General features: G+C 45.5%; 1 protein-coding gene across 2 annotated transcripts in view; it reads right to left on the bottom strand.

The window, feature by feature from the left end:
- Positions 1-12,136, bottom strand: part of LOC119954082 (myosin light chain kinase, smooth muscle-like) — a 103,172-nt gene that overhangs the window by 38,607 nt on the left and 52,429 nt on the right. For both annotated transcript variants that reach the window (XM_038778936.1, XM_038778935.1), the window contains 5 exons: positions 9,295-9,333; positions 8,487-8,614; positions 6,809-6,962; positions 5,460-5,762; positions 2,093-2,189 (listed from right to left, as the gene is read on the bottom strand). In XM_038778936.1, the coding sequence (XP_038634864.1) occupies positions 2,093-2,189; positions 5,460-5,762; positions 6,809-6,962; positions 8,487-8,614; positions 9,295-9,333 (721 nt within the window). The remainder of the gene's footprint in view (positions 1-2,092; positions 2,190-5,459; positions 5,763-6,808; positions 6,963-8,486; positions 8,615-9,294; positions 9,334-12,136) is intronic.

Here is a 12,136-nt window from a genome sequence, read left to right on the forward strand (position 1 = left end):
CATTCCCAGGGTATAGTTTTGTTTTTAAAAACCTTCATTGTGACATCGGAGAAAAGTACAGCTAAACATAAGCAAATTATACTTGCAACATTGAAAAAAGTGGAAACTATGAAGAAGCCATGAAGTAGCTTTGCTGCAGTGGAAGATTTGTATCTGGTGTTGGTGTCTCAACAGTTTATGGCATGTAAAAGCAGTGTGAAAACATCAACGATAAATTACTTGGATAAATAAAATAAGTTGTTCTGGCTTTATGTTATCATCGTATTTCAGGAGCATATTTATATCGAGGGTTGAATTCTCTACTTCGCGACACTGGAAGCGAGAATTGCAATTGGGCAGAGAATCACGCAAAATGGGAATATATCAGTTTTGCACCCAGCACCTATTCCAACGCCATGGTCTGGTCCTTCACTGGTGCCGATATCGAAGACTGCACCCCGCACCGGCCAGTCCATGGGCAAAACCATAATTTGCATGGATTTAAATATCATTTGTGATTTGGACACTTCATACTCCACCCTTCGGTGATGCTCCACCCCTCAAGCAGAAATCTCACGGGAGTAAATTAGCGCAACTATTTACAAGCGGGGATTGGGCACATAGCTACTGAAGGCGAGCAGGAAGCTAATAAAACTCTGAAAAAGCATCAAGAAGTGTCAGACTAGCTGAGGGATGGTTGCCCGGGCCAGGGGCAGTAGCAGGGAACGACTTGGTGCAAGGTCCATGCACTCAGGGTGTCATCCTGAGGATCAGGGTGGCCTGGCTCAGACTGCCATTACTGCAGTATGTGTTTGAAACACACCCCTTACTGGCTACTTATAGACTCCTGGCTGCTCACACTGCTGACTGTTCAGTGTCCTATGAATGCTCAGAGAGCATCTGGTCATCTAGGAGCCCACCCAGGCAAACGCTCTGGACACCCTAAACCCCAGCTGTTTCATCAATGGGGTAGGCGTAGCCAAGCTCAATCAGTAGGCTTACATTAACACTGCAATGAAGTTACTGTGAAAAGCCCCCAGTTGGCTCATTCCGGCGCTTGTTTGGGTACACTGAGGGAGAATTCAGTATGATCAAATTACCTAACAGCAAGTTTTTCGGGACTTGTGGGAGGAAACCGGAGCACGCAGAGGAAACCCACGCAGACACGGGGAGAACGTGCAGATTCCGCAAAGGCAGTGACCCAAGCCGGGAACCGGACCTGGGACCCTGAAGTGTGATTTTTCCGACTTCGTCGCTCTGAACTTCATGATGCAACAAGGCATGGCTCATTTAAATATGTCTGCGGCAGATTCTCCCAGTCTGGGAACTATTGGCCTGTCCAGAAAGGCCTAGACCGGGTGCCTTTCAGCACTGGTCCACACTGGTGTACCAAGCCAAACGACACCTGGGGGACCAAGGCTATTGGAGACCCTGGTTGGACAGGGCAGGGTAGCCTCCTGGCTCTCCCTCTGACAAATTAGCACAGCTAGACTGGCAACTTGGCATTGCCAAGATGTCCGGGTTGCATTGGCAGGGTAGCAATGCCAGGTGTCCGGGTGCCAGTGTGGCACTAAGGGGGGGCCTGAAGGGCGGGTATTGAAGGGGCCTCAGTTAAGGTTGAGGGTCCCGAATGTGGGGCACTGAGGACCTTCAAGCCCACTTAGAAATGGCAGCACGATCTTGGAGGAGCCAGTCTCACCGGCGGGTTTAGCTCCCAGTGCTGAAAAAATTTCTACATGTGGGCTTGACTGGGGAGAATCTCCCCAAGGCCCCCAAAAATGACTAACTGTGGTTGAATAGCAGTGTGGATCTCACCCAGTCAAACTCCCCCCAAAATCACACCCAAAAACATTTTAGTTAAATCACGCCCTTAGTCTCCCAAACAGAGAATTCCGGCCCTGGTGTTTTCCCGTTCACATTATTGTAGGTAGGCATTCTAATGTAATTCTGTATTCCAGAAAATTCTGAAATCCAGAAACATCTTGGTCCCAAGCATTCCGGACCGGAGAGTTTACAGTGCATCAGGAGCTCAGCACTAAAACATCAGCATGCTTTTGTACCACATTAAAAACAGAAAGCAAGTTATGCATGAATTAAAGGTGTTGACACTTACACACCAAGACACTCTTGCTGTATGTATAGATCTGTCAACTTCTGAGACGTATTTATTGTCACACAACACGCAATCTCTTCCTTCTCGTCTTCTTTCTCTTCAAATAGAAAATAGATTACTGCATTAAGAAAACAGTGAATGGCAGCAACCGCTCCCAACAGCCCATTCTGTCTCAGACTTGGGCCAGGTATGGTCACCTACTTGTAAGAGGCCAAACATTGGTGTTTCAAACCCTTCCCCCAGTGCTTTTGCTGCACTGCATTTCCTCAGGAAACCAAACAGAATTTTCACTACATGAAATGAAATGAAATGAAAATCGCTTATTGTCACGAGTAGGCTTCAATGAAGTTACTGTGAAAAGCCCCTAGTCGCCACATTCCGGCACCTGTCCGGGCAGGCTGGTACGGGAATCTACCCATTCAATCTACCCAAGTACAACCTGAATGCTATAATCCAGACTTCAATTTGTACCCCCTATCAAAAATATAGTCGCTGAGAATTATACTCGGCGTACTGAGATGGACAAATGCTTTGTGGCAGGTGGCGGAAGTTCCACTCTGAACAAGGCAGAAGACAAAAAGAAGTAACTTTTAATTCTATTCTGCAGTAGTTATGTCAGAAGAAACCTTATCTTCATCATGTTTCAATATAAATGTGGGGCTGGGTTACAGAACATGATGTGAAAACAGCTTAAAAGAAAGGATATATTGAGAACAACCATTCAAAATTCCATTTATGCACCATTGCAATTGACTACTTTCCTCTGTTTTCACTGGCATTCCCATGATCTATTGCGGCAATTATTCTGTGACTTCCTCTCGCCCATCTAATCCCGAGCAAAGCTCAGGGGCATCCTTACTGCATTCACTGACGGAAGAGAAGGGGAAATAGTGGGACGGAAAAGAGACCAGTGGCATCCCGTGTCTAAACATCAATCGCCTTCCTACCTCGAGATGCCAGTTATTACTTGGAAAGAGAATTAATACATGCAGAGGTTGGGATAGTGGATCGAATTACAAAAATAAAATATGCGAATGCCGGAGGAAGACCCATCATAATGTGTCATAAAAGAAAGCATGTTAGAGCAGCCAAAGGCGGTATTTGTGGTATTTTATTGTGCATAGCAAACCACAAGTGAAGAGTTTGTGACAGGTATATAACCATGATCACAGTCGTCACAGTTTCCAGATAAGTAGGCGGCATGGTAGTATGGTCCAAAGATGTGCAGGTTGGGTGGATTGGCCATGGAAAATTGCCCTTAGTGTCCAAAATTTTATGATTAACCTAGGACAAAAGTTCGGCAAAACATCGTGGGCCGAAGGGCCTGTTCTGTGCTGTATTTCTCTTTCTATCTATGGTGGTTAGCATTGTTGATTCACAGCACCAGGGTGCCAGGTTCCATTCCCAGAGTGGGTCATTGTCTGTGAGGAGTCTGCACGTTCTCCCTGTGTTTGCGTGGGTTACCTCCGGGTGTACTGGTTTCTCCTAAAATGTCCCGAAAGACGTGCTGTTAGGTGAATTGGGCATTCTCAATTCTCCCTCCGTTTACCCGAACAGGTGCCGGAATGTGGCGACTAGGGGCTTTTCACAGTAACTTCATAGCAGCGTTAATGTAAACCTACTTGTGACAATAAGGATTATTAAAAATATTAAGATAGATGCAGAATTGTGCCACCTCCTGCAAGGATGCAGCTGCTGTGCAAAATGGTTTATTTCTTTGATAGGATGTGGGCATCGTTGGCATGGCCAACATTTGTTGCCCGTCCCTAATTGCCCTCGAACATAAGAACAGACAAACTCGAACCTGCTCGATGTGAACGGAGTAGCTTAATCGACTATTTCAGAGAGCATTTAAGAGTCAACTACATTGCTGTGGGTCTGGAGTCACATATAGGCCAGACCGGGTGAGGATGGCAGATTTTCTTCCCTGAAGAATATTAGTGATCTTATTAGAGGAGTTTTTATGACAATCAATGATAGTAATGCTGAGAATAGCTGTTTGATTTCAGATTTTTTATTAATTGAATTTAAATTCCATCAGAGGCAATGGTGGGTTTGATCTGAACCCTTACCTCCAGAGCTCAGTCTGGGTCTAATAATACTCCTCCAGTGACATTCCATTGCCCCACCCCTGCAAACAACAACCAGAACAACCAGCTGCAGTCACAAGCCTGCCTCCCTTTCCGACATGCTGCAATAGAAACATTTGGAAATGGTCACACAGCACCACTTCTATTTTAACTGCCACCTGGTACAGGGCCGCGCCAGCATTTCAACTCAGTTCTGAACCTTGCATTTTCTTTCATTTTTCCATCTGCAAAAACTTATGCTGCTGAATTTTTCCGACTTTAAGAATGTTTGTTCCCCATTCCGTCCCTTTGCTTTAACTATTTGGGACTCTCTATGTCACTGACTGACAATTCTCCTCTTCCGTCATTTTTTGACACACTGTTCCACCCAAACAAATCTATCAGTTATGACCTGAGGGAATGGAATGTTATTTTCATATTCCCATTCTGGTGAGGTGTGTGTGCATTTGTTCTTCTCCGTTGAGAATAGGGATGGGTCAGCACATGGAAAATCAGCTCATTATGTTCCCATTATCTCTTGTGGGCTCCTGAAAGATTGACTCAGATTACAGAGATGCGACAGGGCCCATGGCATCATGACGCAGCAGAAGATAGGCTGAGAGAACCAGGAACTTTGCTCACTCAGACATCCCATGGTCTGAAGTGCACTGGATCACTAATAATTTATTAGGTATTGCTAAAGATCCCAAGATGTACTATCTGTTCAATTGTTCTTCCCAAACAGTTGGTAGCCTTCTCTACGGAGAGTGTCAGGTGAACATTTAAAATGAACAAAGCAGGGTGGCAAGTGGTGTGGTGGTTAGCACTGGGACTGCAGCACTGAGGACCCGAGTTCGAATCCCGGCCCTGGGTCACTGTCCGTATGGAGTTTGCACGTTCTCCCCATGCCTGCGTGGGTTCCACCCCCACAACCCAAAGATGTGCAGGCTAGGTGGATTGGCCACCCCAAATCGCCCTTTAATTGGAAAAAATGAATTAGGTACTCTAAATTAAAACAAAACAGTTCCCTACTTCGAAGGAACATTTTCTAACCCACTGCTCCACCCTGCAATCCAATGGTGGATTGGCCATGCTAAATTGCCCCTAAGAAAATTAACAAAGCAGAACAAATACCACAACTCAACTCTATTCCGAATCCCACACACTTGGAAAATGTTTGTGAATTAAGTTTTTCTTTCATAAACCAAATTTGCACATGTCTGTCTGTGTGTGTTTGTCAGCACTTAGACGTGTCAGTCATGTTAGAATAAAATAAATCATAGGATTCAAAATCTTACCTTCTGCATTATTTAGGTTAACAGGTTTGGATTCCTCGCCCACTTCACTAACGCCATACAAGTTCACTGCGTATGTACGGAAGCTGTACTCTCCATCTGGCTTCAGACAGTTCACCTGATAAGAGGTGCTACTGCAAGAATCCGTCAACGTTTTCCACTCCAAATCTCCAGATTGTTTCATCTCAATGATGTAGGACTTGATAGCGCTCCCGCCATCATAACATGGACCAGACCACGACAGGGTGAGAGAATCACAACATAACTCCGAGATACAGGGTCTCCCAGCTGGAGGCTCCGGCCTGTCTGAGGAAAGTGGTAAACGATTTTAACATGATTTGGCATTTGTTCCATGATCTATTCTACTTTTTGTTCAGTTATCAATTATTCAATCCACAACTTCATCCATTAAGCTGCAGTTATACTGTGTTTATATGCAAAAACAACAGGTGTGATTTAATGGCTACATCGTGCCCAACTTGGTGGCTTGACGAGGTCATTTAATCTTGCAAGACGTCGCGATCTCACCCTCATTGGGCAAGATCCAGATTAGCATATTTAAGTGAACCATTAGGCTAATTTAAATATGCCTGCGTCGTATAGTCCCAGGGCCCCGGAACTAACAATCGAGCCTGGAAAACCTTCCCTTGACGCCGTTTAGCACTGGTTGCCACAATCGTGGACCAGGCGTAACAGCACCTAGGGGGTCTCCCAGGCCATTAGCGACCCCTGGGTGGTTGTGTTCTGGGCAGAGTGGTACCCTCACATTCTCGCTGAAATACAGACACATTGGCACTGCCAGCCTGGCACTCTGGCAGTGCCACCCAGGAACCCTGGTAATGTCAATCGTGCACCGCCATGTGGCACTGCCTGACTGGCAGGGGCACTGCCAGAGTGCCAGGATGGCAGTGCCAAGATGTCAGATTGCCTGTGCCAGGGATTGGGGTGGGTTTCGGGGGGCTCGAGCACCCTGTAAGAGATAGGTTGGGTGCAGTGGGGAGGGGGTGGTGTCCGGACGATTGGGGTGGCATTTAAAATGGTGCCCCGATCTGCAAATACTCTTCCTGCACTGGCGAGCTGAGATCGTTAGTGCAGGAAATGAAGGTTAAGTGTGGCCTCGGCAGGGCATTTCTCGTCGAGGCCAGAAAATTGTTAAATAGCGATGTCTTCCTTGGCGTTGCAGATACCAAGAAACTCCCCGCTAAACGGGTCCAAAACGGACACTGTTTCTGTCCCATTAAATCATGCTCAACATTTCTCACATTCTTGTGATAAAATCATGCACCTCATCCCTTAATCATTATTCTTTCTCACCACGTGATTTTCCTCCGCACACTTGGCACTCAACTTACCTACGACAGCCAGACTGATCTGATGCTGCACATTCCCATTTCGATCTTTCACCACTAGTGTGTAATGCCCTGCATCATCCATTTGCACATCCTTTATCACCAGTTGGGTCCCAGTATCTGTTGTGTCCACAGAAGTCCGAGAACTATTCAAGATCTGAAGTAAATGGATGGGAGGAAAAGATGGTGAAAAGTAAAAATAAAGTCGCCATAGTTCCCAATGACCAGAGGCTGCTTTCTCCTTTGAGGGGGAGAGCTGACTGGTGGTGATTTAACCTGAAGATCACCACACCTCAGCAAGATTGAGAAGGTGGGACCTTCATGAATAACTTCAGCAGCTACAGGAATTGAACCCACACTGCTGGCCTCGCTCTGCATCACAAGTCAGCTGTCCAGACAACTGAGCTAAACCGGAAAATAGTGAACAGTTTGAGGTAAAAAGCAAAATAACAGATCCATGTAATACAACCTAAAGGAACATTCCTATACTACATACACTTGGGGCACAATTCAACCATAAATGATGCAACCAAAACATTTCAAAATGTCAGTTTGGTCATGGTTGGCGGGGCGTTGCTCGTTGGCTTTTTAGTTGAGATCCACACCGCTCAGAGTGCAAACTATCGGCAGCGCCTCTTCCGGGATCTACCCGGCTCACCACGCCTTGTGAAATCTAATGGGAGCTGTACATGAGCCGCAAAGCTCATTTAAATATGTTAATCACAATGTCTCGCAAGGTTCGTAGATCGCAAGTGTGTAACGAGCGTTGAGAATCTTGTGAGAGGCCTCTCGTGCGATTCACCGGCCTTGCCATGTCACCAAGTTTGGCGCAACAAGGCAGTTACATCAGTCCCATAGTCATTAACATAGAAATTCCAAGGGTTGTGCAAATGTATGGTGAAAAATCTTGAGTGTTTCTGATTCAGCGCCGCTTAATGATGCCAAACTAAGATTGAGTCCCAGTTGGAGCTTCCACTCCCCCAGTCTGAATCCAAAGCTATTCACCATCACTACTCATGCAGATCTTTAAGAGATGCAGGAGGAAGGCAATCAGTGGCTAGCAATTAAGTTGTTCCATACCTTCGTTCTTGAAGACTCATAGTCATAGAAGGAGGAATCAACTGGGAGTTGGGGAACTCTTTAGTTTTAAGTTCTTGGGAAAAGAACTCCTGAAATACCTGACAGTGTAAGGAGTGTGGCACAGGAAGACAATATGCTTTCAGATTAGGGAGGAAAGGAAAGTTCAGGAAAGCACGGACACATTTGTAGCAAAGGTAGAGGCAACAAAGGTTGAGAAAGACTGCAAGAGCATGTGCGAGAGAAAGAACATGCAAGCCAGAGGGACAATAAGAAGAAAGAAGTCAAGAGATTAGAGAGGAGAGTGAAAAACACAAAATATATCTAAAACTTGGAAGTCAATTGTTAAGAATCTTTCCAGATGTGCAGGGAGCAATAATCCAGTCTTGGATTGAATGGAGTCAAGAGTCTTTGCAGGGCTGAAAAGCTTTTGGCACAAATTCAATGATTGGAGTGGACTCCACAATAAAATAAATTCTACATGGTCCAAGGAAGGAGCAGATTTGAGCTCCCAATCGCACTCTTCTGCCTCGGAGATTTTGAATGTAATTGCTCGAGGATATGTTGATATAACTGGTATCATGGATGGTCTAATTTTGTATACCTGGTCTTTCTGTTTCAGCCATGTAGCAGCAATGGGCGGAGCTCCTATAATCCCAACATACAGATCTGCCTGTTGTCCTGCCTTTACCGTCAAGTGTGTCTGGGGATCCACTAACTGAGGAGGCTCCACTGTAACGGAAGGACAAACAAAGGTCAAACTCATTCAAGCGGTTTCACTTACCATTTCAACTAAAGGCATTTGTTCACGTAGTGCTTAAAATACTAATTAATACTATTTATCCCCTGAATTTATGGTGAGGTATGGAGATTAGAATTACATTTACGACATGCTGCCTTGCAAAAGGAGCCTCCCCAAATTTGGGGAGACCTTCCCATAGTGCAGTGGGGCTTGTCGGGGGTCACCTTGGGCGCCTCGGAAATTGGGATGGCATATAAAAATGGCATCTTGATCTCTTGCCATACTAAGGAGTTCCAATGAGCGGAGCTCCTCCATGTTGAAAACGAGGCTATGTGGCCTCGAGCACACATTCTCCGCTGAGGCCTCTTATTTAACGCGAGTGGTGTATAGCCATGTGTTTCTCGGCACTGCGAGTGCTGTGAAACAGGTGGCTAAACGCATTCCCTATGGGACTTCGTTCCCTTTTATTTGAATCGTGCCGAACATGTCAGCTGCACAAGAAATCCAATTCCTAGGAGCTTCATGCAATGTTAAGTGTTGAGCTCATTTCTTCCATTTAACCCACTGGAGCACGGTCAGAGCCAACTGCAAAGCTCACAACTCCAAACTCTTTCTCCCCGATAATCCACGGCCAGTACAGTGACTTCAGTACAGAAGTCAGAAATATCACCTGGTTTAGAAGCCATCTTCTTCCTCGATGGGGACGAACCTGAAAGAAGATTTTTAAAAAGTACTCAGAACAGGATTGAATAGGTGAATGAAAGAAACGCACAAATGAAGGTCAGTGATGTGGGTGGAGGAGGAAGTGAACACAATATTCACTCATGAATACAGTTAATGAACAGAAACACATTCTGAATTAAACATTGGAAATACACATGATGAGACCATCAATTCACGCGACACGTGGTTAGAAGCGAACAGTGGTTTTAATTCACCCTAACACATTAGGCCTGGCAACAACTGTGGAGAGAGAAACAGAGTTCAGGTCGTAACATCTCCAACAGCAGCATTTTGCTTTTGGATAATACAATCAATCAGAAAGGCTTCCCATATACACCACAGAAACTTACAGTTACCCCACAATTACCTCTTGAAATAACTCCAATGTTTCTTAACACATCTCAAAAAACTCTTTCTCTCTGAAGAGTTCAAATTGTTCACTTCCTTATAATTGAGTCCTTTGACATTAGCCTCAAGACCCTTTCCTCCACCATTTTGAGGTCAACAGGACACAACATTGAATCAAGCTCTCGCCCAGCCTGAGCAATAGATAGCTTCAGCATCAGAATAGCCATTTGGAAATGTGGTTCGAACATTCTTTTCAATTGGTCCATCCTGCTCCAAAATAACTAGACAGGATCAGTGTGGAGTCCATCAGCGCTGGGTCTGCTAGCTGGTATAGCACATCCTATGAAAGAATATCGCTTAACAACCTCTTCACACTTCTATGATATCTGCAGGCCCTGCATTAGTTCCTTGGTTGCTTCCAACCAACATGTTCACACCTATCCAGTTTAATACCATCTGTGAATCTGGCAACTTTCATTACGTTTCTAAATCCAGGGCTTTTCTAGAGGCAGCAGTGGGGATACCAGAGCCAGTCCCCGGAATAGAACAAAGAACAAAGAAAAGTACAGCACAGGAACAGGCACTCCGGCCCTCCAAGCCCGTGCTGACCATGCTGCCTGACTAAACTACAATCTTCTACACTTCCTGGGTCCATATCCCTCTATTCCTATCCTATTCATGTTTATCAAGATTCCCCTTAAAATGTCACTATCGTCCCTGCTTCCACCACCTCCTCCGGCAACGACTTCCAGGCACCCACTATCCTCTGTATAAAAGACTTGCCTCACACATCTACTCTAAACCTTGCCCTCACACCTTAAACCTATGCCCCCAAGTAATTGACCCCTCTACCCTGGGGAAAAGCCTCTGACTATCCATTCTGTCTATGCCTCTCGTAATTTTGTAGACCTCCATCAGGTCGCCCCTCAACCTCCGTCGTTCCAGTGAGAACAAACCGAGTTTATTCAACCGCTCCTTATAGCTAATGCCCTCCATACCAGGCAACATCCTGGTAAATCTCTTCTGCACCCTCTCTAAAGCCTCCACATCCTTCTGGTAGTGTGGCGACCAGAATTAAACACTATACTCCAAGCGTGGCCTAACTAAGGTTCTATACAGCTGCAACACGACTTGCCAATTCTTATACTCAATGCCCGGCCAATGAAAGCAAGCATGCCGTATGCCTTCTTGACTACCTTCTCCACCTGTGTTGCCCCTTTCAGTGACCTGTGGACCTGTACACCTCAATCTCTCTGACTTTCAATACGCTTGAGGGTTCTACCATTCACTGTATATTCCCTACCTGCATTAGACCTTCCAAAATGCATCACCTCACATTTGTCCGGATTAAACTCCATCTGCCATCTCTCCGCTCAAGTCTCTAAACGATCGAAATCCTGCTGTGTCCTCTGACCGTCCTCATCGCTATCTGGAATTCCACCAACCTTTGTGTCGTCTGCAAACTTACTAATCAGACCAGTTACATTTTCCTCCAAATCATTTATATATACTATGAACAGCAAAAGTCCCAGCACTGATCCCTGTGGAACACCACTAGTCACACCCCTCCAATTAGAAAAGCACCCTTCCATTGCTACTCTCTGCCTTCTATGACCTAGCCAGTTCTGTATCCACCTTACCAGCTCACCGCTGATCCCGTGTGACTTCACCTTTTGTACCAGTCTACCATGTGGGACCTTGTCAAAGGCCTTACCGAAGTCCATATAGACAACATCCACTGCCCTACCTGCATCAATCATCTTTGTGACCTCTTCGAAAAACTCTATCAAGTTAGTGAGACGTGACCTCCCCTTCACAAAACCATACTGCCTCTCACTAATACGTCCAATTGCTTCCAAATGGGAGTAGATCCTGTCTCGAAGAATTCTCTCCAGTAATTTCCCTACCACTGACATATGGCTCACCGGCCTGTAGTTCCCTGGATTATCCTTGCTACCCGTCTTAAACAAAGGGACAACATTGGCTATTCTCCAGTCCTCCAGGACATCACCTGAAGACAGTGAGGATCCAAACATTTTTGTCAAGGCTTCAGCAATTTCCTCTCTAGCCTCCTTCAGTATTCTGGGCTGGATCCCATCAGGCCTTGGGGACATCTACCTTAATATTTTTCAAGACGCCCAACACCTCGTCTTTTTGGATCTCAATGTGACCTAGGCTATCTACACATCCTTCTCCAGACTCAACATCCACCAATTCCTTCTCTTTGGTGAATACTGATGCAAAGTATTCATTTAGTACCTCGCCCATTTCCTCTGGCTCCACACATAGATTCCCTTGCCTATCCTTCAGTGGGCCAAACCTTTCCCTGGCTACCCTCTTGCTTTTTATGTACATGTAAAAAGCCTTGGGATTTTCCTTAACCCTATTTGCCAATGACTTTCCGTGACCCCTTCTAGCTCTCCTGACTCCTTGCTTAAGTT

The sequence above is a fragment of the Scyliorhinus canicula genome, chromosome 19 (assembly GCF_902713615.1).
Source record: "Scyliorhinus canicula chromosome 19, sScyCan1.1, whole genome shotgun sequence".
NCBI classification, from domain to species: Eukaryota; Metazoa; Chordata; class Chondrichthyes; order Carcharhiniformes; family Scyliorhinidae; genus Scyliorhinus; species Scyliorhinus canicula.